Genomic DNA, 25090 nt, shown 5'->3' with positions numbered 1-25090 from the left:
TGAGCCCAGGGCTGCCTGGATGGCTCAGTTGGATGAACATCTGCCTCTTGATCTCTGCTTAGCTTAGGTCACCATCTCACAGTTGTGAGATGGAGGCCCAAGTCAGGCTGGACACGAAGCCTGCTTGGGATCCTCTCTCCCCCTTTGCCCAACCCCTAATTGCACTGTCTCTCTCCCTCTCTCCAAGAAAGAAAGAAAAGAAAGAAAAGGAAGGAAGGAGGGGGGGGGAGAGAGAAAGAAAGAGAGAAAGAAAGAAAGAAAGAAAGGAAGAAAGAAAGAAAGAAAGGAAGGAAGGAAGGAAGGAAGGAAGGAAGGAAGGAAGGAAGGAAGGAAGGAAGAAAGAAAGAAAGAAAGAAAGAAAGAAAGAAAGAAAGAAAGAAAGAAAGAAAGAAAGAAAGAAAGAACACAAAAAGAATAAGCTCAGAGTAAGGATCTAAGAACCATAGGCATGGTCACCCACCCAGGAGAGTCAGAACAGCAGCTGCTTTACAGATCCATCAGAGAAGCAAGGATGTGCCTGTGATGAATTCCAACCAGCATCCTAATTGTGCTATTTAGCATACAGGGTCAGCCAATGAGCCAATACACCCCACTGCACACCACACTGGGTCAGGACAGGTCCTTGCAACAAGGCTTTACCCTACTTGCAGGGGCTGGGACAGAACTCTCACATGTATTCTTGAAGCTGATTTTGGAGACAAGGTGGAGGGAAACGGGGAACAGAAGCCAGAATAGTAATTGGCCTACAATTTAGCACACTTTTCAATAGAAAAATCAACAAATTGCCAACAAATTGCTACGCTAATGAAGAATTGCCCTGCTCTGCAATGAGCATTTATCCTAAGAGAAAAGACAACTCATTTATGCCACTCTGTAGAACTAGCTGCCATTCAGGAGCTCCCCTGCTGAATTTTAAACAGCTTCATGTAGGGAAAAGGGGAATGCATGAGAGCTGGCTGCTTTGGTCATGTTTCTCTCCAGTTATTCTCTTATCCAGCACTTAAGACATAAGGCCAGAGTGCAGGCTCATCTAGTGTGCAATCAGTTGTGGCTCTCTACAAACGAACACCCAGTACAGGGGCTACATTTAATGTGTTCAAGCAGTTCTTTTTTTTCTAAGTTTATTTATTTGGGAGAGAGAGAGAAATCACATGCATGCACAAGGGGGACGGCGGGGGCCGGGGGGTAGAGAGATAAGGAGTGAGATAATCCAAGCAGGCTCCATACTGTCAACACAAAGTAGATCAGGGCTCGATCTCATAAACTGTGAGATCATGATCTGAGCAGAGATCAAGAGTCAGACCCTTAACCAACTGAGCCAGCGAGGTGGCCCCAAGAAGTTTCAGAAAAAGAAAATATCTGCCCCTTCTCCCAACAACCAAGAGATCTAAAAAATAGTGGTTCTTATGTTCAATGCATACCTTTTCTAAATTCACTTCATTTTACTTGGACAAGAGAAATAAGTCTGGTGCCTTCTGACAAGTTTAGGGGAAGGATGGTCCACTGGGCTACATATGTAATTTCTTCCTATCCATCTCAGAGTGAGGTCTCAGTAGTACACACCCGGAAGACAATGGCAACAAAACAATGCAGTCCAAACCACTTTACTGCTGTGTAGCCTGGCCATTCATCGGGAGTGACAGTGAAGGAAAGGCCATTATCTGTTCCAGGGACATTTCTGCTTCAAACCAACAGATTTATATTTCTATTTTCCTCTTTTTTTCCCACCTTCATTTCTAACTTTCCTTCTCTTACTTTAAAAAGGATATTTCTAAGAGAGGAGAAAAATACCAAGGCCAGAGGCCTAGGCTAATGTACAGCATTTATAGGTTATATATCATACTGAGGAGGTGGGGCACCTTGGTGGCTCAGTTGGTTAAGCGTCTGACTCTTGATTTTGGCTCAGGTCATGATCTCACAATGGTTGTGAAACCAAGCCCCACACTGACCCCAGGTCAGGCTCCATGCTGGGAATGGAGCTTGCTTGAGATTCTCTTTCTCCCTCTCAGTCTGCCCCTCCCCCAGTGCCACACACTCTCCCAAAAAAAAAAAAAAAAAAAAATTAAAACAACAATAACAACGTATTGAGGAAGCAGATAAATCAGGTCTCTTGAGTTTTTCTTTTTCCATTTAACTACCAGTAATAAACTAAGATCAATTTTGGATTCCAATTTAAAGACAAAAGTTTAGGGGTACCTGGGTGGCTCAGTCAGTTAAGCGCTCGACTTTGGCTCAGGTCGTGATCTCGCATTTGCAAGTTCGAGCCCTATGTCAGGCTCTGTGCTGAAAGCTCAGAGCCTGGAGCCTGTTTCAGATTCTGGGTCTCCCTCTCTCTCTCTCTCTCTGCCCCTCCCCTGCTTGCACTCTGTCTCTGTCTTTCAAAAAAATAAATAAATAAACATTTAAAAAATTAAAAAAAAAGAATTTGTTAACAACAAAAGTTTAACTTGACAATTTAGGCAGAAAATTTATTTCAAATATAAAATAGAATTTTAAATTCTTTTGCTCTAAAAACAAAAAAATTAAACATTATGTTTATTAAGGTACTTATAAGTAATTTCAGATTTTACTGATGTTAGGTAGTATATCTTTAAAAAGACTTCAATGGTGGTAACTATTACAGTGTAGTCAGAGACCCTAGAAATAAACTCTAAAAATGCTTCTGAATGACCTTACAATGTGTGTACATATCAGATCCTTCTTTCAACTTCCTATAGTCAAGTTATGATCTAAATCATCCCCCCCCACTAAAAAAATAAGTTAAAATACATATTTTAATAATAATATTGAATGACCACTTGATGGTGTGACACAAATAAAAATAACAATTTGAGTAACATCACATAGCTTACAAAACATTTACCAAATACAAGTCTCAATCTCTGTAACTGTGTGACATATATAGAGTGGGTATTATTGTCCTACTTTACTGATTGAAAAAAAGAGTAAAAATATCCTTCCCCTCTTTCCCTGAAATGTGCCACTCTCACAGTCACCTTCCAACACCTAGGGTCAGACTCCTTGATCAGCAGTAAGAGATGAGTCACTTACCAACACACAGGATGTTGAAACAGAATCCTTGAGAAGTAGACTTGTTGACCAGCTGGTCAGGGAGACTGTCAAATCCAACATGGCCAGAAAGGGACAAGTTTCGAAGCTCTTCATTCTAGAATTTCAGAGGGGAAATATTTGAGAATTCTTCAAGTATGCCACCTGGGTATCCCATGATGTGGACTGTACCCTTTCCCTTCCTCTCTTCTTGACAGGCATGGAAGAAGGAGATTCCCTCTGTACCCACACCCTCCTTCGCTCCAACACAGCTGATGGGACCAAAAACTACAAAGCCATGCTCTTCCCACAAAAATCACACTGACTCCCAAAGCAGATTCTATTCCAAGGCATCTCACTTCCTATTCAAAGTATACTGGTCCAAGGAAATAGGAGCTTCCAAAGGCAGTTACTTCAGATATGCATTAAGTGACATAAAAAACAATCATGTTGATGGCTTCAAGAATTCAAGAAAAACTTTCAATTTACTTTCAACCCAGAGTGAAAAATAAGAAACACTCTTCAAGATACAGGAAGGAATTTTGAGACCCTCAGAGTGGAGGATACATACTTGTTACAATTACAAAAATTCTGTAACCACTATAAATGCAACATACTTGAAACTATTCAGCACTTGATCCTGTCTCCACCATCTGCTGTACAGATGTTTGGGGCATCTCTGCTTTCCCCTTCACAGCACCTAGCACAGGCTCTGTACTCACTGGGCCTCCTCAGAATTTACTGAAGAAGACTGGGATAAGGTAGTTATCATACATTTAAAAAGCCAGGTGACTTAAGTTGTTTTATAGTGTGCTGACTGCCTCCATGACTTTGAATGCATTTCATATGTGTTGCAGGTAATCTGTGAAAACTTTCTTTCCAGGAAAAGAGAGGTCAGCTATGGTCCTTCAATTACAACATCATGGTTATGGTTTGGGATTCCAGAAACTAGATACTGAAAGCCTCCTTGAAAACAAGACTCCCGGTATTCTGGCTCTGTTACCAACAATCTTTATATTCAAAATACTAGGGCACCTGGCTTGCTCAGTCAGTAGAGCATACTACTCTTGATCCTGGGGTCATGAGTTCAAGTCCCCCATGTTAGGTGTGGAGATCATTTAAATAAATATAGACAGACAGATAAATTCAAAATACTGAAGTTTGAGAAAATGACCCTCAAAATTCTATTTTTTTAATAAAAAAGAAAAAGCTTTGCGCAAGACCATTTAATCAGTATTTTTAAAAAGATTGGTTTTCATTATTCTTCTGTTTGTTACACAATGATGAGAGTGATTTCTTTTAATAATCAAGGACTGTGACTCCATTTTCACATCACTATGGTCACTATATAGGCAGGGAAATGTGACTCTCTATAGCGATTTTAACGGAATGTTTTAGGAACATTATAATGCCTAGGGTCCTTGCCACTCTAAAATTCTAATTCTGTTAAATAAAACTAAAAACCAGCAGACTGCCTGAATACCATGATGGCAGCTGCAGGTTTGAGGTCAATGGGACAGAGAACAGATGCCTGGTCTATGAATAGAGTCCTTGAAACCTGCCAACAGTGAATATGAGACTCGAGTGTAGGCACTTCTCCTTGAACAGGATGGCATGGTCGACAGCTCTCGAGCAGCTTTGGTAGCGGGCACCCCTGTGCAGCAGGCCCGGGCGCTGGCCAGGCCTCCCAGTACTACTACAGGGTCCCAATTCTACCACCTGCGCCTTCCTCTTCAACACCTCAAAGGTTCAGACATCAGGTATTTTTAGGGTGTTTACCACATCCGCCAAGACTTGGGGGAGGAGGATTTCAAATGAGTCTGGGTTATATTTAGAGCTCTTTCCACCACAGCTGCACAGTGACTGTCGTGCACCAGGCCTGGGAGACACCATCACACCAGCCTTCATTTTAGTTGCATCACTGACCTGAGCAGTCAGTGAAGAATGGCCTAAAAAGAGGCAAAGCAAGGAAGAACCATCATCCCACACTCCCTCCCTTCCCCACCACAACAATTCTTTTCATTTCCGGTGGGGGTGGGGGTGAGGAAAGAGTGGTTTATTACTGTGGATTTTGCATTGTTGGGTTTTTAGATTCAGATAGTTATCCACCCATGAGCCAATCCTGGGAAAGAATCAGAGTTAGTAATTATAGCTCTCATCCCAGAACCCAATGCACAGCATCTCATATTCTCACCATTTCCAAAACACAAGAAACCACCCACACACCCACTGAGTATTTTTATACCCACTGAAAACCACATACAAAATGAAGGGTTATAAAACAGTTTGGTCTTAAAATTTTTTTAAACTTAAACGTATTTCTTCAGAGTCTGTCTTCTAACTTGGTAATATGAAATAAGTAAATACTATATTGTCATTTTAAAATTCCATAATTTGAGCTTAATTCTCTGCCCAGTATTAAAGGATTCTGAGGGCTACTGCCCATCAGTATGTGACTGGGAAAAGGCAAGTAGGAAGCTCCTCCAGTGGTTCACGAGCCAGCTGAAAAACTGGAAGGTGGTGTAGGAAAAGCAAAGAGGCTCTAAGTACCACACAGCAGCTGAATTGAATTCCTGCACTCCAGCATTTTAGTTACCCTGTTTACTGCTTCTTGCCTTAGCTGTCTCTCCCCAAAAAGTATGGGATCTCTTTTGAGTCTATGGATGCTTTCTTAGGGAATTTCATATACACTAAAACCTTGATTTGTAAGCATAATTCATTCTGGAAACATGCTTGTAATCGAAAGCACTTGTACATCAAGTAAATTTCAAGAACCATTGGCTCAGTTGTGATCATGTGACATCTGGCATCACGTATAACTCGCATTACAAGACATGACTTGTTTATCAAGTTAAAGTTTATTAGAAGTGTTTGCTCATCTTGTGGAACACTTGCAGAAAAAGTTACTCGCAATCCAAGGTTTTACTGTATTTTCATATCCTTACCACTGCCACACATCTGGAAAGGACTCTCAGCATTTCCTCTCTAATACTGACTGAACTTTTTGCCTGAGTTCCAGTTCTAACTTTCTGGGATTGTTCTCTTGGGTTGTCCCACCTGTACCTCAAACTGATGTTCATGAAACTGTTATTTCTCTATCCCAAACCCATCCCTACTCCAGAGTTCTCTATTTCTGTTAATGGCACTGACCTATGCTTGAGACCCTCCTCCCCCTTGCATAAATTCCAAAGAGTTACCAAGACCACATCCTCCTCTTTATTCCTACCTACTCAACCGCCTTCCAACTGGTCTCCTTGCCTCCACCCCACTCCCTCTAGTCTTTCCTTTTTGTAGCTGCAAAAGGATCTAGGAATGCAAAGACCCACAATCCAAACTCCTTGGCCTGACATTTCAGGGCCTCCATGGGCTAACCCCCAATCCCTTACCTAATCTCCCACTTTTCCCCACCTAGCACCTTCCACTGCAGCTAACCTGAATTACTTACTGTTCCTCAGACAACACCGTGTTTCTCCTCAACAGAGTTTATTCACACCATTTCCTCTACCTGGAAGGACCTTATAGCCAATGTTTACATATCCAAGTCTTCCAGATACTGCTGAAATTTGATCTCCAGTATTATCCTTATTATTAAATCTCAGAATTTCAGTCAATATTCTCTCATAGCCAAGACAGGAAAATAATGATTAAATAAAGATAGGTCAGGCTATTTGGTATTCCATGATCATCATAACAGCTAATATTTACTGACCACTTCCAATGTTCCAGAAAAGCCTTAATAATGAGTGAACTGGTTAATTTAATAACTCTATAAGGTAGTAACTATTACCCAACCTCAACTTCCAATGAGAAAACAGAGGCACAGAAATTTAGTAACTTGCTCAAGGTCACTCAGATAGTAAGTTGAGGAGCTGAAATCTGAGCCCAGAGTCAGGTTCTAGAATCCAGAGACCTTGCACTTAGTCACCTGCATCACAGGATGATCTGCTAAATTCTCAGGTAGCCCCAGACAATACAATGGTTTCGGCTGCTATCAAAATCTGTTATGTTACAGTAGAAAAAAAAAGTCCCTAAAATTATAATTCTTTTGCAACCAGGAGAGATGGAAGTTGAGAATGAGAATTGGCAAAATAGCTCTAAATATATTTTCACTGGTCCTGGCAATGCCAAGACCAGACTGATTTATGCACCCATGGCACATGAAGCCCATAATATAAGGCTTAGTTCTGACCATTCTTTAAATGAAAGTGCCAACATGGAGCCACTAAGTAAGTAACTATAAGACCTTAATTGACTTAGTCCTCCATTTGCTAATCTATCCATGGAGGGTTTGTGCTTACATGATTTCTTTGCCCACTCCATTTTGAAATGAGTTGTGACTGAATTCTACGGTATAAAGTAATTTAATAGCCTCATTTTTCTCTTTTTAGGTCATTTCCACATGAACACAATTACGTATTTGTTCACTCAAAAATACTCACTGCTCAGGGGCACCTGGGTGGCTTAGTTGGTTAAGCATCTGACTTACTCAGTTCACGATCTCACAGTTCGGGAGTTTGGGCCCCGCATCAGGATCAGAGTCTGTAGCCTGCTTTGGATTCTGTGTCTCCCCCTCTCTCCGCCCTTCCCCTGCTCTCTTTCTCCCTCAAAAATAAATTAACATTAAAAAAAATACTGCTCAAAGCACTAAGAGAGCAGATATTATTTTTGATATTGACTGATAAAACACTCTTCCTGCCCTTAAGAGGTTTACCATGTAGCAGGATATAATTTAATGTGATACTACTAAGGATAAAAGTGATACACACCATGACTTTATGGTTGATATAGGGGGAGAAGTAGCTTTTGGCTAGGAAATTTCAAAACACCTTTTGGAGGCCAGAGCTCCCCAATTCTACAAGGGGAACAGAAGTCCAGATTGCAGAAACCTTCTAGATAAATGCTGTCTTTGCCCAAAGGATCACTTTACTACAAATATATACATACTCTGAAGTTTATAACTGACAAGTTTTTTCAAAGATGGCTGACTTCATTACTGAAATAATTATAAAATAAATGATCTAAGAATGTGTGCAAACACCTACATTCTGAGTGCTACTTTAAAATAAGTTCCACAGCTCCAAATCTTGCTTAACCAGGAGCAGGGTAGCAAAGGGCCTGGAGTCAGCCAACCATGGATTTGAATGCCAGCTTTGCTTCCTACTTTTTTCTCAGTCTGATGGAGCACTTGGCAGGGGGGTTGGGAGTGAAGGAGTCAGCAAGTATGAGAGTGCCTAGCACTTAACAGGTCCTCAGGAAACCTGGGTTTCCTTTCCCTAAATGGGGTGGGAGGAAGAGAGGGCTGTGAGTTTAAAATCAGAAGTGAATGAGCTCAGCTAGCACTGTTGGGCCCGCCAGGAGAAGATGCTGATCAGCAAAACCCTCAGACTCACCGAGAAAGAAAGATCACAAAAGGAAGAACAGAAAGAACAAATAGGAAGTGAAGGAGAGAAAGAGGATTCTAGCAGGAAGGAAATTCACCCTAAATAGGAAAGTCATTTACAAAGCTGGGGGAAAGCCACAGAATCACATTCCTGTTTGGAGGCATCAACATCTTCCACAGCTGGAAACCATTCTGGATTCCAACCGCCTCACTCTTCCCTGTATTTTAATCCAGCCCAGAGCCTCCTGAGATGAACAAACTGGATGTGCCCAGATGGGTTCTATTCACCATATTCAAAGTGAAAGAATATCCCCTTTCTTTACATTTAAAACTGAAGACTTCAGTGGGTGTGGTTAGGTAATCTATGGCTGCAGATCCTTATCAGCCAACAGAAACAAGAGAGCCTGTTAACCAAGGTGACATGTTTTAATGTACAATCCAAACAATTAGACTTAAGTTTTACTTTTAAAAATAGATATTAGAATTTAAGTTCAGAAAGATTTCACCTCTTTAAAATTATACGTATTTTAAAAAATTTAAGCAATAACTTTTATGCATTTAGAAAGCTGAAGACTTTGTTGACAAGAAGTGGAAATTACATTATTCTTAAAGTCTCATTTTATAGATAATAAATTATACTGATCCAAGTCAAACCCCGAGCTTATGTTTCCTCATCTGTAAATGAGAAGGTTTAACCAAAAAGCCTCTAAGTCAAGTCTTTGGTTCTAATGCTAATTCTATGGGTTAAAAAAAACTTTTTTTTTTAATGTTTATTATTTTTGAGAGAGACAGAGTGTAAGAGGGGGAGGGACAGAGAGAATTTGAAGCAGGCTCCAGGCTCTGAGCTGTCAGAACAGAGTCTGATGCAGAGCTCAAACTCATGATCCAGGAGTCCATTACCTGATCATTACCAAAGTCCGAGACTTAACCTACTGAGCCACACAGGCGCCCCCTATGATTTCTTGAGTCTGAAAGTCACAGACACATAAATCCAATAGAAATCTGTGTGTATACCTCTGATTTCCAGCTTAAAAATGCAAAAATGTGAAGTTAACTATAATTATGAGTTAGGTTTTTTTTAAATGTTATAAATCCACTCTTTACAACTGCCCTGCTTAGAAACATTTTTTCCCTTCAGCTGTAACTGCTGACTTCCACAAGTTTTTGAAAAGTGGATTTGTGGCCTCAAAACAAAACAAAAAATAACTCTTCTGTGTAAGTTAATCATCTGTGCTCAAGAAAAAAAGTAAATCTTTATTCATGCTTTTATTCCTTTAACAAATATTTACTGCATGCCACCATGTGCTAGACGCGCAAAATGCTAAAGAGGTGACAGTGAGGAAACAAAGCGTCCTTAACTCATGAACCATATAGTCTAGTGGGGCACATCAAGATTAATCAAGTAGTCACTAATATATAATCATCAACTATCCAAAGTACAGGATGTGGTGCAACCTTATAACTCATGCAATTAGCTAGTCATTCTTGCAGTGAATCCACCTGCCTGGAGTATGTAAAAACAGTGTTAGCCTGCAGCACTGTCAGATATTCATTTAGTAGATAGCCCCTATGTACAGCTGATGTGCAAGTTTCATGTATTCAGATGAAAAGAGAGTCTATTTGACCAGTACTGCCTGATGGGTGGAGGTAGAAGTCATTAAGATTCAAGTCTTAACAAAGCAAATGTCCAATTTTAAGTAAAGCTGAGATGGAATCAGGGGACATACTCCCTTTGCTCTCTGTCTTATCCCCATGAAGATGATGCCCACTAGGAGAAAAGAGGAGGTGCATGTCCCTTCTTCATCTTAGGTAGTGCCTTGTTAAGAGGTCCTGTTTCAATGGTATGGATACCACCCAGATGAAGACGGGCAGAGAAGAAAATGCTAGGCCTTACATGAAACCCTTGACCAAACACCATCCAGCGTTTGGAGAAATCCTGACCTCACAAACTTCCCAGGAAGTAAGTTATACCCAAGTGCCTGATCGATCACTTTCACAAATACACATTCTTATCGAAACTACATTTTAGAGAATATTGAACTGGTTTCACATTCTCTTTTAAAGAAAAGCAAAGTTGGTGGGAAGATGGGAAACGCCCTTAGTTCCCATGCAAAGGGGAAAACACTGGAATGTAAAGTATCTCAAACCACAACTATGAAGTCTGCAGAGGGATGTTTTTAAGGCCAGGCATTGCTGGGGTAATTTCCATAATGTAAAACGTCTGAAGCATCTCATTACCAGTGAGGATCGCGTTCTTTAAGAATGACTTGGAAAACATTCGCTATGCTGCTTGTCATCTATACCATGAAATCCCAAGGTTGGAGCCAAGAAAACCCCCAAGGAAATTGTATCACACAAGCAGTAGAATAGACATTGCCAGGAAGAAGGAACACTCAGGAGGAAAACCATAAGAGGCAAAAACTCCAGTGCAGCCCAGTTGGAAGCAGGAACTAAGGAGCATCCCCAGGGGCCAGCTCCCAACTCTGAAAGCTAGGTAGATCAGCTCTAACCGGCAAACCCAAGGAGCCACCCTTGAAAACACCACCAAATAACCAGAAAAGATTTTGATAAGTATTGAGTAACTGTCCCAATTTCAAATGTCCTTTCTAAGTTAAGTCTCTACAAAAAACTCCCAGAGGAGTTTTCTACTTCAAATTTTTCTTTGCCAGATCCTTGCAAAAATAATGTGGTGTAGGGGTTTTCTTTGGGAATGACAGGACTACAGGGAAATTTTACTTTCTAATTGTGATGTTTCTGTAATATTTGAATTATTACAAATACCTCACACCTTTTAAATGGAAAAGAAATAAAAGATCTTAAACATCAGGAAATGCTAAAATAACAAATAAATCATAAAAATCTTTCTAAAGGAAGTAAGCCTGCAATTTTTTTTTTTTACAAATAGTTTATTGTCAAATTGGTTTCCATATAACACCCAGTGTTCATCCCCACAAGTGCCCTCCTCCATACCCATCTCCCTCCTCCCCCCCACATCCATCAGTCCTCAGTTTGTTTCTCAGCATTCAAGAGTCTCTCATGGTTTGCCTCTCTCCCTTTCCCCCACCATTTCCNGTGAGGTGGTATCTCAGATCTCAGTGTGGTTTTGATTTGTATTTCCCTGATGAGGAGGATGCCCATTTCATGTGTCTGTTGGCCATCTGGATGTCCTCTTTGGAGAAGTGTCTGTTCATATCTTCTGCCCATTTCTTCACTGGGTTGTTTGTTTTTCGGGTGTGGAGTTTGGGGAGTTCCTTATAGATTTTGGATATTAACCCTTTATCTGATATGTCATTTGCAACTATCTTTTCCCATTCCGTCAGTTGCCTATTAGTTTTGTGGGTTGTTTCCTTTGCTGTGCAGAAGCCTGCAATTTTTATTGCAGCTAATTAATGGGTAACGGGATAAAATATGCAAGTATTTTTTTTTCTAAAAAACAGAACCTAGTCCCGTTGAAAGTGATAAAAGTGAGCAGAAAAGTAGAACAGTGCAGTGGAAAGTGCTTGACATGTGAAGTCAGAGGGCTCAAGGGCAACTTTGGTATTATTTAGTTGTGCGACCTATGATAAGTCACTTAACTCTCAGCCTCAATTCTGTCAACTTCAAGATAAAGGACTTCATGGGGCTATTGCAGGAATTAACATAATTCTCTATCCTCACCTCATTTTACACATTTTTCTCAGATGACCTCTTATCCTAGCCCGCCACTTGAGTGACCTTCCGGAGGCTAATGACTGCCTAGGCATAACCCGCAGCCCCTCTCCCTCTTGGGCCTCCCTGGTGCAGGCATCACTAAGCCAATATCTCCCAAATGGAACTCATCCTATCCCCCATTCTCAACTTAAATCGGTCCTTCCTCACCTTTACTTATGTCAAATGGCAACATCTACTTCAAGGTATCAGTGAGTCCCCTAAAATAACATTGATTAGCATGCATATTATTAACCCTGATAAAAATCTGCATAAATTTATAGGCTTCCACCCTCTTGCAGGGAAAAAAAAAGTCCAGTGCATAATCATTTTAAACCCCCTGCTAGCCTCTGAATTCAACAGTGAAGACTTCTCTTTCAAAAAATTTTTTTAATGTTTATTTATTTTTGAGAGACAGAGAGAGTAAGTGGGTGTGTGAGCGGAGGAAGGGCAGAGAGAGAGGGAGACACAGAATCGGAAGCAGGCTCCAGGCTGTCAGCACAGAGCCCCATGCAGGGTTTGAACCTACGAAGTGAGAGATCATGAACTGAGCCAAAGTCGGATGCTTAACCAACTGAGACACCCCGGAGCTCCAACAGTGAAGACTTCTTGAGGACATCCCTACTAAGATGGCTTTTCTCCTCTGTGCCCAGATGTAACAACCACCCACCACACCGTATCTGGCCAAACCTTTCCCAACCAACCCTTCAAGTGACTGAATCCAGTCAATCAGCTGTTTTCATGACTTGGATATTACTCTTTTCCTCACACTAGCCCCATTAGATTTCACCAAAATTTGTATCTGTGTAATGTTTCACACGGTCATATTCTCCACCTCCTCATTTCCTGATAAGTAGGCAAGTACAACCCTCGACTCATTTTCCCTATAAACTGGGCCAGGTGGAGAGACAAGCCCACAGTGAACACCTAGCACCCTGGTGCCTGGTCTGCCCTTCTCTCCATCACACTTGGCCTGGCTCTGAAGGGAAGGATTCACAGTGGCTGCTGAGTGAAGCCTGATCCCAAAGCCCTGGAAACACAGTGCTGGCTTGGTTCTTTGTCACTGGTGCCCCCCAAGCTCCTTTCTGTCTTCTCTACATCCTACCTCACATCACACAGCAATGGCCCACACTTCCTCCAAGACCTGGCTGGCTTGTCTGTGATTAGAGTCCCACCTCTGATCCATCGGAAATTAGATCTCTTGGGGTGGCTGGGTGGTTCAGTCGGTTAAGCATCTGACTTTGGCTCAGGTCATGATCTCAGGGTTCATGGGTTCAAGCCTCGCATTAGGCTCTGTGCTGACAGCCAGCTCAGAGTCTGGAGCCTGTTTCAGATTCTGTGTCTCCCTCTATCTCTGACCCTCCCCTGCTCATGCTGTCTCTCTCTCTCTCAGAAGAAAAAAAAAAATTAAAAAAGTTTAAAAATAAATAAAATAACTTAAAAAAATAAATTAGATCTCTCACATAATTAGGAAAAATGTCATTTAAAACCAGTCCCCAGGGTGCCTGGGTGGTTCAGTCGGTTAAGCGTCTGACTTTGGCTCAGGTCATGGTCTCACAGTTCATGGGTTCGAGCCCCACGTCGGGCTCTGTGCTGACAGCTAGCTCAGAGCCTGGAGCCTGCTTTGGATTCTGTGTCTCCCTCTCTCTCTGACCCTCTCCTGCTCAGGCTGTCTCTCTCTCTCAGAAATAAATGAAAACATTAATAAATAAATAAGTAAGTAAATAAATAAAAGCAGTCCCCAGCAATGGGTATGTGAAGCGAACAGAACCCCAGCTGCCTGGGTTACGACTTTGGATCCTGAGGAAGTGGGGGAGGGGATAAGGGAGGTAGTGTTGAATTATTAGTAAAACAGATTTTCAGAAAATAGCCACTGAGTGTGACGATCCAAAAATTGTAAAAAGTAGGAGCACGTTTTCCTTACAGACAGAATGTGTTTCAAAAAGTCTGTGTAAACTGAGAGAGGTTAAATCTGCGTGTCAAGAATTAACAACAACAAAAAATACATTTTCTTAAGTTTCCTAAGACAGACTTTCTTTCTGACTCAAAGTGACTTATGCCTGTAACAGCCTAACGTTACAAAGTGCTGATCAGCAGAAAGTCTCATGTTTGGGAATGACAAGGCCCACATGTGCATTCCAGAGACTCTTACAAATTTTGCAGTACTTAGAAGAAGACGAGGTGGGAGGGAAGCAATGTGACAAACAGTCAAGAAGTATTTATAAAGGCACGATCCAATTAGAAACAGATGCTACAGCTGTTCTATCGCACAGCTCCATACCACAGAGATGATGAGAAGCCCTTCTCATGGCTAGCCACCTAGGAAAGTTAATGAGAAAACCATGGAGGAGGGCCATAATCATTTTAAAACCCTCTGGCTCTGCAGTGGGATTCCAAATAACTGGATTTCATTTCAAACATATCACCTATCTTGCAGAGGAGAAAACCACCCAAATGTCTCAGAGTTGTTCATGTGGGTCATTTTTGTCCCTCTGCCTGCCTTTATGGTGTGGTATAGCTTCCACGTAAACTTTTTCAAAACAGTGATAAATAGGAGGTCAAAGATGATTAAGGACCCTTATCAGTTGCAAGGTTCTTCCTCAACTTCTCATGTACAGTTTCACTCCTCATATTCACACATCAATTCCTCAGTGCTTCCTTTCTGAGAAATATTGTGGCTCAGTTCATGTATTTCTATTCACTGAATGCATTAATCAGCATTTAATGAAATATGGATGGGACACTTCCTTCCCTATGCCACCAATTCTATCACCGGATATAAATTAGCCACTTCCTTTTTGAAAGATATCATTTATTCCTGTCCCTTTCTGATAATGGAAGGGGATTTCATTTATGGCAATGACCATGTAATGGTAGTCTCTGAAAAGGAGACCAAAAAGAAATCCATACCAGCTGTAAGGCAGTCAGAAACAAAAGCACCAGGGATGTTTTGGTCTCAACCTCACTAATAAAAGTAGCCATATTCAGGGCATATTCAGTTCCTAAAGCAGGCTAGTCTAGAACATCTTGGAGTGCAGCGATACATTTCTAGCACCTGAAAATTGAGGAGCTATACCAAAAATGACCAATGCCGTGGTTAATACACTCTCAAGAAATAAATATACAAGTTAACACTTGATATCACTCTGCAAATATTATTAAACGATCCTGGCCAAAATTCTTAAGCCTTCCTAAGAGTTCTACTGCATCTTAATCTCATTCCTGGATAAAACACTATCAGGGTAGAATGGAGGTCATTTACATACATTTGGGACATGTCTTAATCTCCTATTGCCATGTAACAAATTACCACAAACCTGGGGCTTAAAACAGGCCCATTTATTAGCTCTTGGTTGTAAAGGTCAGAAGTCTGGGTGTGGCATGGCTGGGTTCTCCGCTCAGGATATTACAAGGCTGAAATCAAGGTGGTGGCCAAGCTGAGTTCTGATCTGGAAGCTATGGGGGGAAATTCCACTTCCAAGCTCATTTGAGTTACTATCAGAATTCAACTCCTTTCAGCTGTAGGACTGAGGTCCTCCTCTCCATGCCAGCTATCAACCAGCGACTGACACAAAAGGTCACCTACAGTTACTAGCCCTGTGGCCACCACCTCTTCACAGCCAACAGGAAATCCCTCATGTCCCTCTTCACATTTCAAAGAAGTGTCTTTCAAGAAGAGTCTAGTTCCATTCAAGGGATTGAATGGAAGAAGAGTCTAGTTCCATTTAAGGGGCTGAGTAGCTATTGTCTAGCCAGGATGATCTTCCTATCTTAAAGTCAGCTGTGCCACAACATAACTCAATCATGGGAGTGACTATCCCATCATATTCCCAAATTCTGGGGGTTATACAGGTGTGTTGACCAGGTCACTGGGATTTGGGGGCCATCTTATGATTCTGTTATAATATGCCTATATTCTCCCATGTAACTTTAGGATAGGATAATATTAGCACTTATCTAACTCAAAACAAAACAGCTAAATCTCCAGGAAAAAAAGACAAATTAGTAAAAACATAGTGAATGAGATCTCTCTCAAATTATCAAGGCAAATTACCATTAACTAGAGTGTCACTTTGTCTTTCCTTCCAATAGTGGAAGTAAACTTTGAAATATTTAAGTGCCTCTACACAGTAAGAATTCTAGGAAATGCAAAAGCTTTTAAGGAACTTAAGCCTTATTAGGGGAGAAAGTCACTGAGCTAAAACAGAAGACAAATACAAAATGTCTGGTGATGAAATACAGCACAAAGTTTATCAAGATTAGACAATGGAGATTGACATGGGCCACAGCAAGAAAGTAAGGTTTTCTTAGAGGAAGACGGATCTGACCTAGGTCATAATAAGATTAAATAAGATTCAGAGTGTTGTGGAGAAGGAATGGAGATGGGAGAAGAGAAAGAAGTAGTCCGTCAAGGGAAGCAGCAAGAAAACAAAGAGACCCACAGGGCAAGGAATCAATGAACTGGAAAAACTGAAGAATAATTAAGAATAGAGAATATAAGACTTTAAAACTGGTTCACATTTCAATTTACTGGAAAATATTCCTTAAAGTGAAGTATAATAAAGATACATATAAGCAACATATAACCAAATCCTTGCCCAGGCTGTGTCGCTGAGTGTTCCGGTGTTGAGTGAGGGATGGGAATTAGGAACAATCACTGAGCAGTCATCGTGAAAGATTTTTTGTCTCCTACCAACCAGTGCACTTAGGAACATCTTCTCACCAGAGCAGCAGACCAAGGGATCCTGAGTACAGAACTGCCTTCTAGCCAAGGTTTTAACCCAGATTAGGAGCCTGGGCAACCATCCAAATGGTAAACTATTTCATGCAAACTTCCTTTAGAGCATTAAAAAAAAAAGGGGGGGGGGATGCGTATCTTGCAGAGAACCTAATAAATTGACTTCATTAGTTATGGCTATAATTTCTGCCATTCTAATCAAGCTAAAGTTTTCTTCTTTCTCACTCTGTTCTCCTCAAAAAATAGAACCAATTAACCCCTAAAAAGATAAATACTTCCACCAGCAGAATAGACAGCTCTTAGCCTTAAAGAAGTTAACTTCTTATTACAGAAGCATCCATTCAGCTGTAAAATAAAGTTGGTTTAGGGGTTTTCTCACACATATTGGTGTGCTTCAGAAAGCAGACCCAAGGGACTACATTATAATTTTCCTCTATTCTCAAATGTTTGCTATTGATGGATGGTTTTGGATGCTGGTTTCCTTGTCTTGATCAGCTAATGCAAAACAAACCTTCTTTTCATATGCTGCCACAGAAGAATGTTCCCACAGTCCCCTTCACCCCCTCCATTGTCTCTTAAAGAGGCATTTTCATTATCATTATTATCATGGTATTTCTGAATAATCAAGTAGGACCCAAGGAGGATGGTGGAAACCTCTGCTACACCCAACATTGTTATAAAATCCCATTAGCTCTCAAAAATAGATGATAAAATATGTGCAGCAAATAGCAGAGTTTACAATTTCATGCACGTTGTTCCCACAGAGCACAAAGGGGCTGGGTCAGCAGCCCAGACTTCTCACTGAGATGGGGTCCGGTTCCACCCCAATGCTCCTAGATTAACAGATTAAGAATTAGGGGATATGTGAATGGGAATATGTTTCTGACAGTCTTTGATAGCACGATTACAGGGAGGCATTAAACTGAAATCAAAACTTGAAAAATTACAGCTTGGCAAGAGATCCTTGCTGTAATTCATATATTCTGTACGAAGGAGAAACTGAGAAAGTTAAATGAGAGCCAGTGTGAAACAAAGTCTTAGGCACTGATCCAAGGAGCTGCCTTTAAACTCTTTCAAAGCCTAATGGTTCATTAGAATAATTATTATTCACATAGTGAAAATGAAAGGCAGGCAGGGGGGGAAACATGGTAATTACACTGGCAAAAAGAAGAAAAGCAACTTTGGACATTTAGATTTGAGAAAATTCCAAGCCTCAAATCCCTCCCACATAAAGAGGGTCAGACCATATATCTTACTATAATCATGGCTACACAGAGTTAAACCCCTTTTGCCACAATTGCACCAACTGTGCATAGTGAGGTTGGTTATTACCAGGAGTGGGTTTTGTGCACTGTGGTAGCTGCAACCACCAATGTAGGGAAACTTGGCATCTGGCTCCCCAGGACTCCTGCTCAAGCCAACTTCCTACACACTCTTTAGCCCAGATATTAATAATTCAGAAGACAGTGTGACAGCCACAAGTCATCTGGCTGGCTACTCACATGCACAAAACACTAGGGAATAATCACTAATTACTAGTGAAGCTTTAGTCCTTACAGAGAGTAAAGCACTAATAAATGTACTTTGTACTCTGGGATCAGGGTGGAAAAGTATTGGTACCTTTTAAAGGTATCAGTTCAAAGTTGCCTGGAGTACCTGAACAATGAAAGTTAATATATTCAGAGTAGTGAAAAGAGGGAACAGGCTCTACCACTTTTTTAGCCAGAGAACTAAAAAACAGGGTGGTGGGGGGTGATATTTCCCTTGATCAATCAGCCAAAAAGCAGTAACTGAAGATTTATGTAAAGACTACAAAGCTAAGTGTGGCTTAGCAAAAACAGACAAGATAACAAGATACTCCAAGATGACCATGGGTGGTCTCTTCAAGTATTTCAATATTTCCCTCCTTTCACCACAACTGTCACCTAAATAATGGTTTACTGGATACTTTTTTTTTTTTTTTTGCCACATATACTACCTGGACCTTTATAAAAAATCTTTCTGCTTAATCCTTATAACCCTGTGAAACAGATGTTATTAGCTCCATTTTACAGATGAGGAAACAAACCAAAGCTCAATTAAACGGCAGAACCAGTTTTGCCAGATTCCAAATCCATTACCACCAATACCTTAGACTGTACAGTTAATTGACTCTTTTTGAAGGAACCCATCTCTGCACAGAAAATGCCTCCATCCTAAACTCTACCTGAGAAATCCTACTCATCTTAAAATTCCAGGCAAAATCCCATCTTCTTCATTAAGCTTTCCCTGGTTCCTTGAATTACACACCATTGCTCTCTGTTTTATAAACATTCACTGTATTGGGGTCACTCATCACATCTAGTATCTAGCAATACATTTATTTATTTATTTTTTTTTTTTTTACTTTCATAGACTTCTCTTTTTACTCTGATACTANCCGTTGGTTGCCTATTAATTTTCTGTGTTGTTTCCTTGGCTGTGCAGAAGCTACAATACATTTATTTAGATTTCCACTGGTCAGGCCCTCAGAAGAATGTGGATTTCCTAAGGACAGGAAACCTGTCTTACTCCCCTTCCTCTGTACCTTACCACAAGGTCACCTGTGCCAGTGCTGCAGAGATGCAGTTCTCACAGAGTTAATGGTCTTCCTCTGCCTCCCCCAACAAAAAAGGACTGCCATGCAAGAGTGGCATTCGTTATGGGCTAAAATGCCCAAGGTGTGTTTGATGGAGGAGATGAGATTTAAGAGGGTCATTGGAAAATGGAGATGAGAGATTAATGCTTCAGCATGGTCTCTTCTCAACACTTAAAGGCAAGCAATTGTGCCTAGCGTGAAGTCCAACATCATAGGGGCTCTTGCTCTCAGGAAAGAATCATTCTGCTAAAGTTAAAGTTAACACAAAGCGCTTATGTGCACTCTCTCTATATATTTATATGCATACTCCAGGTACCATCCTGGGTACTTTACATTGATCTCACTTACCTCTTACCATCACTTATGAGGTAGGTACTGTTATTATTCCCATTTTATAGTTGAAGCTCAGAGACTGAGCTGCTCAAGGTTATACAGCAAGTTAAGTGGTGGTTCAAAGCCAGGCAGACTGGCTCCAAAGCGACTGCTACTATGTTAATAAGGCCTGGCCAACCTTTTAAATGCCACAAAGTGATATGTGTTTCTTGGCCATCAGGGCACATCCACAGCTTCACACAAGTGTATTGCACTACCGAGGTCCCTATCCCCAGGGTCAGAAATAAAAGAAGAGTAGCCCTGCCACACCACAGGTCCTAAGCACCATGTGGGAACACATAAGGAAAGTGGAAGCTAAGGAGCATGGGGAAAGCAGGAAGCAAGAGAAGTAAGAATCTGAGAAGAGATGCATTTCCACAACTGCCCAAACTGATTTATTCCACATACAGAAGGAATGAGTCTAAACTAAAGATTGTAGATTAAAGCTGAGCAGCCTACAGCAATCTCTCGCTCATCTAAAAAGCAAAAATTAGCAAGCCTCCTTTCTTATTTCTCTCTGGCAAAGCTATAAACACCAGTCAAAGAAAATCAACCAAAACTCATATAGAAAATGCAAAGAACATGCATCAGAGATAGGGTAAGAAATGCAGTTAGCCACCCTGATTAATAAAAACCTGACTAATGCCTCAAATTCCTCACTTCCACCTTGGCTACTCACAGACCACTGAGGAGCAAAGACAAAGACGGTTATATTTCCCCCTTAAAACTTCCAGGAGTAAGGGCTACAGAAGAAGAAACATTTTCTGTATCCCTGCCTACTGTGTGCAAGGAACTGGCAAGCCATTTTATCAACTTAATTCTCCTTAAAATAGATGCCCCTTTTGGGATGAGAGGACATCTCCAGATTCATTACCTCATCCAGTCTAGAGGAGATTAAAGAGGCTTATCACCTACATATTTAAGACTAAAGAGAAAATAAATATCTGTTGATGTACTGATGGAACATCAATTTCCACTTTTTCTGAGTTTATATTTAAAAAAAAAAAAAAACAACCTTTTGTCCTTCTCTGCCTGACTTTGCACATATAGGAGGATTAGGAGGAACTTAACGGAGGACCATGGGGGAGGAAAAGGGGGGAAAATAGTGGGGGAGAGGGAGGGAGACAAACTATGAGAGACTGTTGAATGCCGAGAACAAACTGAGGGCAGATGGGGGTGAGGGCGAGGGGAAGGGGGGTGATGGGCATGGAGGAGGGCACTTGTAGGGATGAGCACTGGGTGTTATATGGAAACCAACTTGACAATAAACTATTTTAAAAAAAAATCAACCTTTTAGGGATGCCTGCCTGGCTTAGTCGGTAGAGCATGAGATTCTTGATCTCAGGGTTGTAAGTTTGAGCACTATGCAGGGTATACAGATTACTTAAAAATGAAATCTTAAAAAAAAAATAAAAATAAACTTTTTACAACTAGTAATATTTTCACCCTCAGGGTTACTAACATTCATAATTCTAAAGCTCATCCTGATCTAGGCATTAGTTGGTAATTTCTCTTATGTTATTTCACTTAATGTAATATTTACTCAGACTCCCATCTCTGAAGGCATTTTACTTGCAATCACATTCCTTTACATGCACTTCTCTGCAGCTTACAATTTGGAACAAATGTTCAAACTGCCAGTCACTGTGGCACCAACACAAAATACCCATTTTGTTTTGTTTTGTTTAACAATCTGTGAGGTAATTACAAATAGTTTACTCAAGCCCAAGGAAACCATAGTCAGATTTCATCTACTGAGGCAATGATATTTCTGCATGGGCAACAAATGGCAAAATATTCTAAAGTCAAATTTTAATAAATCTAAAGTTACATATTATTGCATACCATGGACTTCCCTTCTAATAAAAACTGGTAGTTGCTTTTTGAGATTTTTCCAATGGTCTAAATTTCTCTCTCACCAAATATGTTTCCTTCGGAATACTCTCCTCCCCACCTCATGCCATATTATATTGTGTAACTGGACAAATCCAACTTAAAGCAAGTAAGTTCACACATATATAAAACTACTTCAGCCATTATGTTCCAAAGCTAAATGCCCTTGAAGGCTTCCAGCCTTATTCCAGGTAGGGTCTACTTTAAATGACACACGCTACCATTTCTCTGGGTCTCAGTTTCATCATCTACCACACAGATGAGAGGAGAGGGGTTGGTGAGCAAGGGCGCATGAATGATGACTACATCTTAAATTATGGGATTCTATCACTCACAGGGGGTAAGAGAAGAAACACTGCCAGAGCCTGCATTAGAGTAGCTATCAGGCTTCAAATCAAATCTTACTACAAGTATTCAGTCATCAAAACGAAAGTATAAAATACTGAGGCCAAATATGAAGAAACAACAGAAGGATGGATCCTAATGCAAGTCAAATAGTCAGTTGCCCTGTCCAAGAAGCACAAGCTTTAGTTCAGTTTTGAAACCACAAAAACAGCCTATTTTCCAGCAGAAAGCAAAACAACTAACTAGCCTTTGCAGGCCTCTCTCAATGAGACACAGAAGGCTTGAAGCAGTGGGAAGCCGTTGTCATTAGACCATTCCAACACCAAGAGAGCTCATGATCCTAGCCCCATATTTCAGTTTGAAAGTCTCTAATTTATTTACTCATACAACAGTGAAGGAATCCTAAGCCTTAGATCTCGTGTTAACCCAAGTACAGGAAGTGAAAAGTGACTCTGATAGATATAATTCATGTATCTAAACAGGTGTGTTTTAAACCTAGAAAGATTCAAGAGATCTATGCCAAAAAAGCAGAAAGGATTGACTGAGGAAAAGAACAGATTCATTGTTTCCCCCAGTACTAGAAACATCCAGCCCAAGTAACTGAACTTACCGAAAGCTTTGATGCCCCAGTAGATTACATGATGGCACCCGTCTCTCATAGCCACCAGTAGATGCAAACTCTATCCTGGACTTGCATAAAATAATTTTCTTGTTTTTCTTTATAGTGCTATCTTATACACCACCTTCAGCATAATCACTAAGAGTCCTAACTTCAAAATAATATAAGTGCCTACTTCCTTCCTCATACAACCTATCAGGAAATCCAGTGCTCTTCCCTGGAGGGGAATGAATGCAGATACAGAGACTAGGAAAGTTACTTTAAAGGAGTAGTTCTCAAAGTGTGGTCCAAAATTCCCTGGGGCCTCTCCAGGAACTTTCTGGGGGTATATAAGTTCTTCCTTTTCTAACCATATTTCTGTGCAGCTAGACCTTTTTCATGTCCTTCAACCACAACAATATGTTGCATTAGAGTAAATGAAAAGCAGATCTGAAGACCAGCTGTCTTCTATTAAGTCAGACATTAAAAAGATTTGCAAAAATATAAAACAATGCATCTCATCAATTTTTTGGTTTGAAAAATTGATTATATTGCATAAAACGGTTACTTATGTTAATATAGAATGTGGTTAATATTTTTAATAAATATTTTTAAAACTTAAAAAAAAACTGGATTGATGTTGCAACAAAAACTTTTGGGAATGGCTATGGGACATACTTTGTTTTGTAAACTATGCCAAATAACCAAAAATGTCCCAAACTGACATTGTCTCGGTACATGCTTTGGGATGGCACAGAGAGTTTCAAATGGTGCTCTGTGTTATCTGTAAGCCATTGGTTACTCTTTAGTCCACAGGCTAGAGCAGCACACAGCAATAGTAGCCCAAGCTGTGTTACATAACACTTTTACAAGGGCTCACATTTTTACAAAGCGTGCTTCACCATAAATGTCCAAGTGCATTGAGGACCTAAGTTAAACTTGATTCATATCATCTACAGTCCAGCTCTGAAACCATTAAGATACTTTGCATCATAAACTAGTGGGTGACCAGTGTCCTAAACATGAAGTAAGAGCCTGGAAGGGGAATTTAGGTTTTCTCCACTGGGCAACTAGAAACCACCAAAGAATCTGCTGACAAACTACCTATCTAGAATGCCTCAGTTCAACTGTCCTTGGATTTGTAGTATAAGCAAAAGTCAGGGGATTTGGCTCCAGTTCTGAGTCTGGGAGCCTAAAGCAGGTCACTTACTCTCCTGGGTCTTGGCTTCCTTCTCTGTCAAATGAAAGAGTTGGATGAGATTATTTCTTTAAAAATCCTCCCTGCTCAAACACTCTGTGAAAGCCCAAGCAACAAAAACCCGAAGGCAAAGGCTAATTTTGCCTCCATGGCATCGAGGACAGGGTGTGGCAGAATATTAGGGATCAACATGGGTTACTGAGCTGTAAACAGTTGACAAGCACCATGGATAAGGGGTAATTTTAAGGAGGAAGATGGCAACAGGAAGAGGAAGTAGGGAGCATCAACAGGGACATCCAGGATGTTTTTTTAAATAAATTTTTTTAATGTTTATTCTTGAGAAAGAGAGATACAGAGACAGAGAGTGAACAGGGGAGGGGCAGAGAGAGAGAGAGGGAGACACAGAATCTGAAGCAGGCTCCAGGCTCTGAGCTGTCAGCACAGACACCGAAGTGGGGCTCGAACTCAAACTGTGAGATCATGACCTGAGCTGAAGTTGGATGCTTAACCAACCGAGCCACCCAGTGGCCCACAGTATGGTTTGATCCAGATTTCAGCTGCTGGGTAAAATGTATGACCACCACTAACACTGAAGGGGAGAGAAGCCAATTCTTTAGGCTTAAACGGGGGGACTATATTTGAGGGATCAAAAGAGCATGGCCATGGTGAAAAAGGAGAGACCCAAAGCCAGAGGAAGTATTCTTGTGACTCAAATAAACCCTACTTCTCTAGAGACCTTAAGAAATGCCTTCATCACAGGCGGGGGTGGGGTGAGGGTAAAAGTGCTACCAATTCACCCAACTGTCAGAGATAAGAATATAAAGATGTCCATGAAGTGTACTGAAATAGTACAAGGACCCCCACTCCAGAAACAGTGGCATATTGCTTTAAATCTATAAAACATGCTAACATTCATATGGTTCTATTTATATCCTAGGCACTAATCCAAGTACTTAATATGCATTAAAGTATGCATCCTCACAACTCTGTAAGATACATACGATTATTGGCATTATACAGATGTGGAAATTAAGTCACAGAGATATAAAGAAACTTGCCCAAGGTCTCAGAGCAAGCAAGTAACAAGGCCAGAATTTTTAACCTGCTCCAACACTATGAAATTATATCAGTGATTCACCTCTGCATTTCTTCCATATAAATTTTAGTTTCTGTCCTGTTTGCTTGACACATGTCACATTGCCACTGAAGCGGAA

General features: G+C 40.7%; 1 protein-coding gene across 1 annotated transcript in view; it reads right to left on the bottom strand.

Moving 5' to 3' along the window:
- SEPTIN11 (septin 11) overlaps positions 1 to 25090 on the bottom strand; it is an 86138-nt gene that overhangs the window by 37392 nt on the left and 23656 nt on the right. Inside the window, exon 2 of the mRNA XM_077750547.1 lies at positions 3052 to 3166. Coding sequence (XP_077606673.1) covers positions 3052 to 3166 — 115 coding nt within the window. The remainder of the gene's footprint in view (positions 1 to 3051; positions 3167 to 25090) is intronic.

Source organism: Crocuta crocuta, unplaced genomic scaffold (genome assembly GCF_008692635.1).
Source record: "Crocuta crocuta isolate KB4526 unplaced genomic scaffold, BGI_CrCroc_1.0 scaffold1, whole genome shotgun sequence".
Classification (NCBI taxonomy): domain Eukaryota; kingdom Metazoa; phylum Chordata; class Mammalia; order Carnivora; family Hyaenidae; genus Crocuta; species Crocuta crocuta.
Note: the sequence above shows the minus strand (reverse complement) of the source record. Positions and strands in the feature narration are given on the sequence as shown.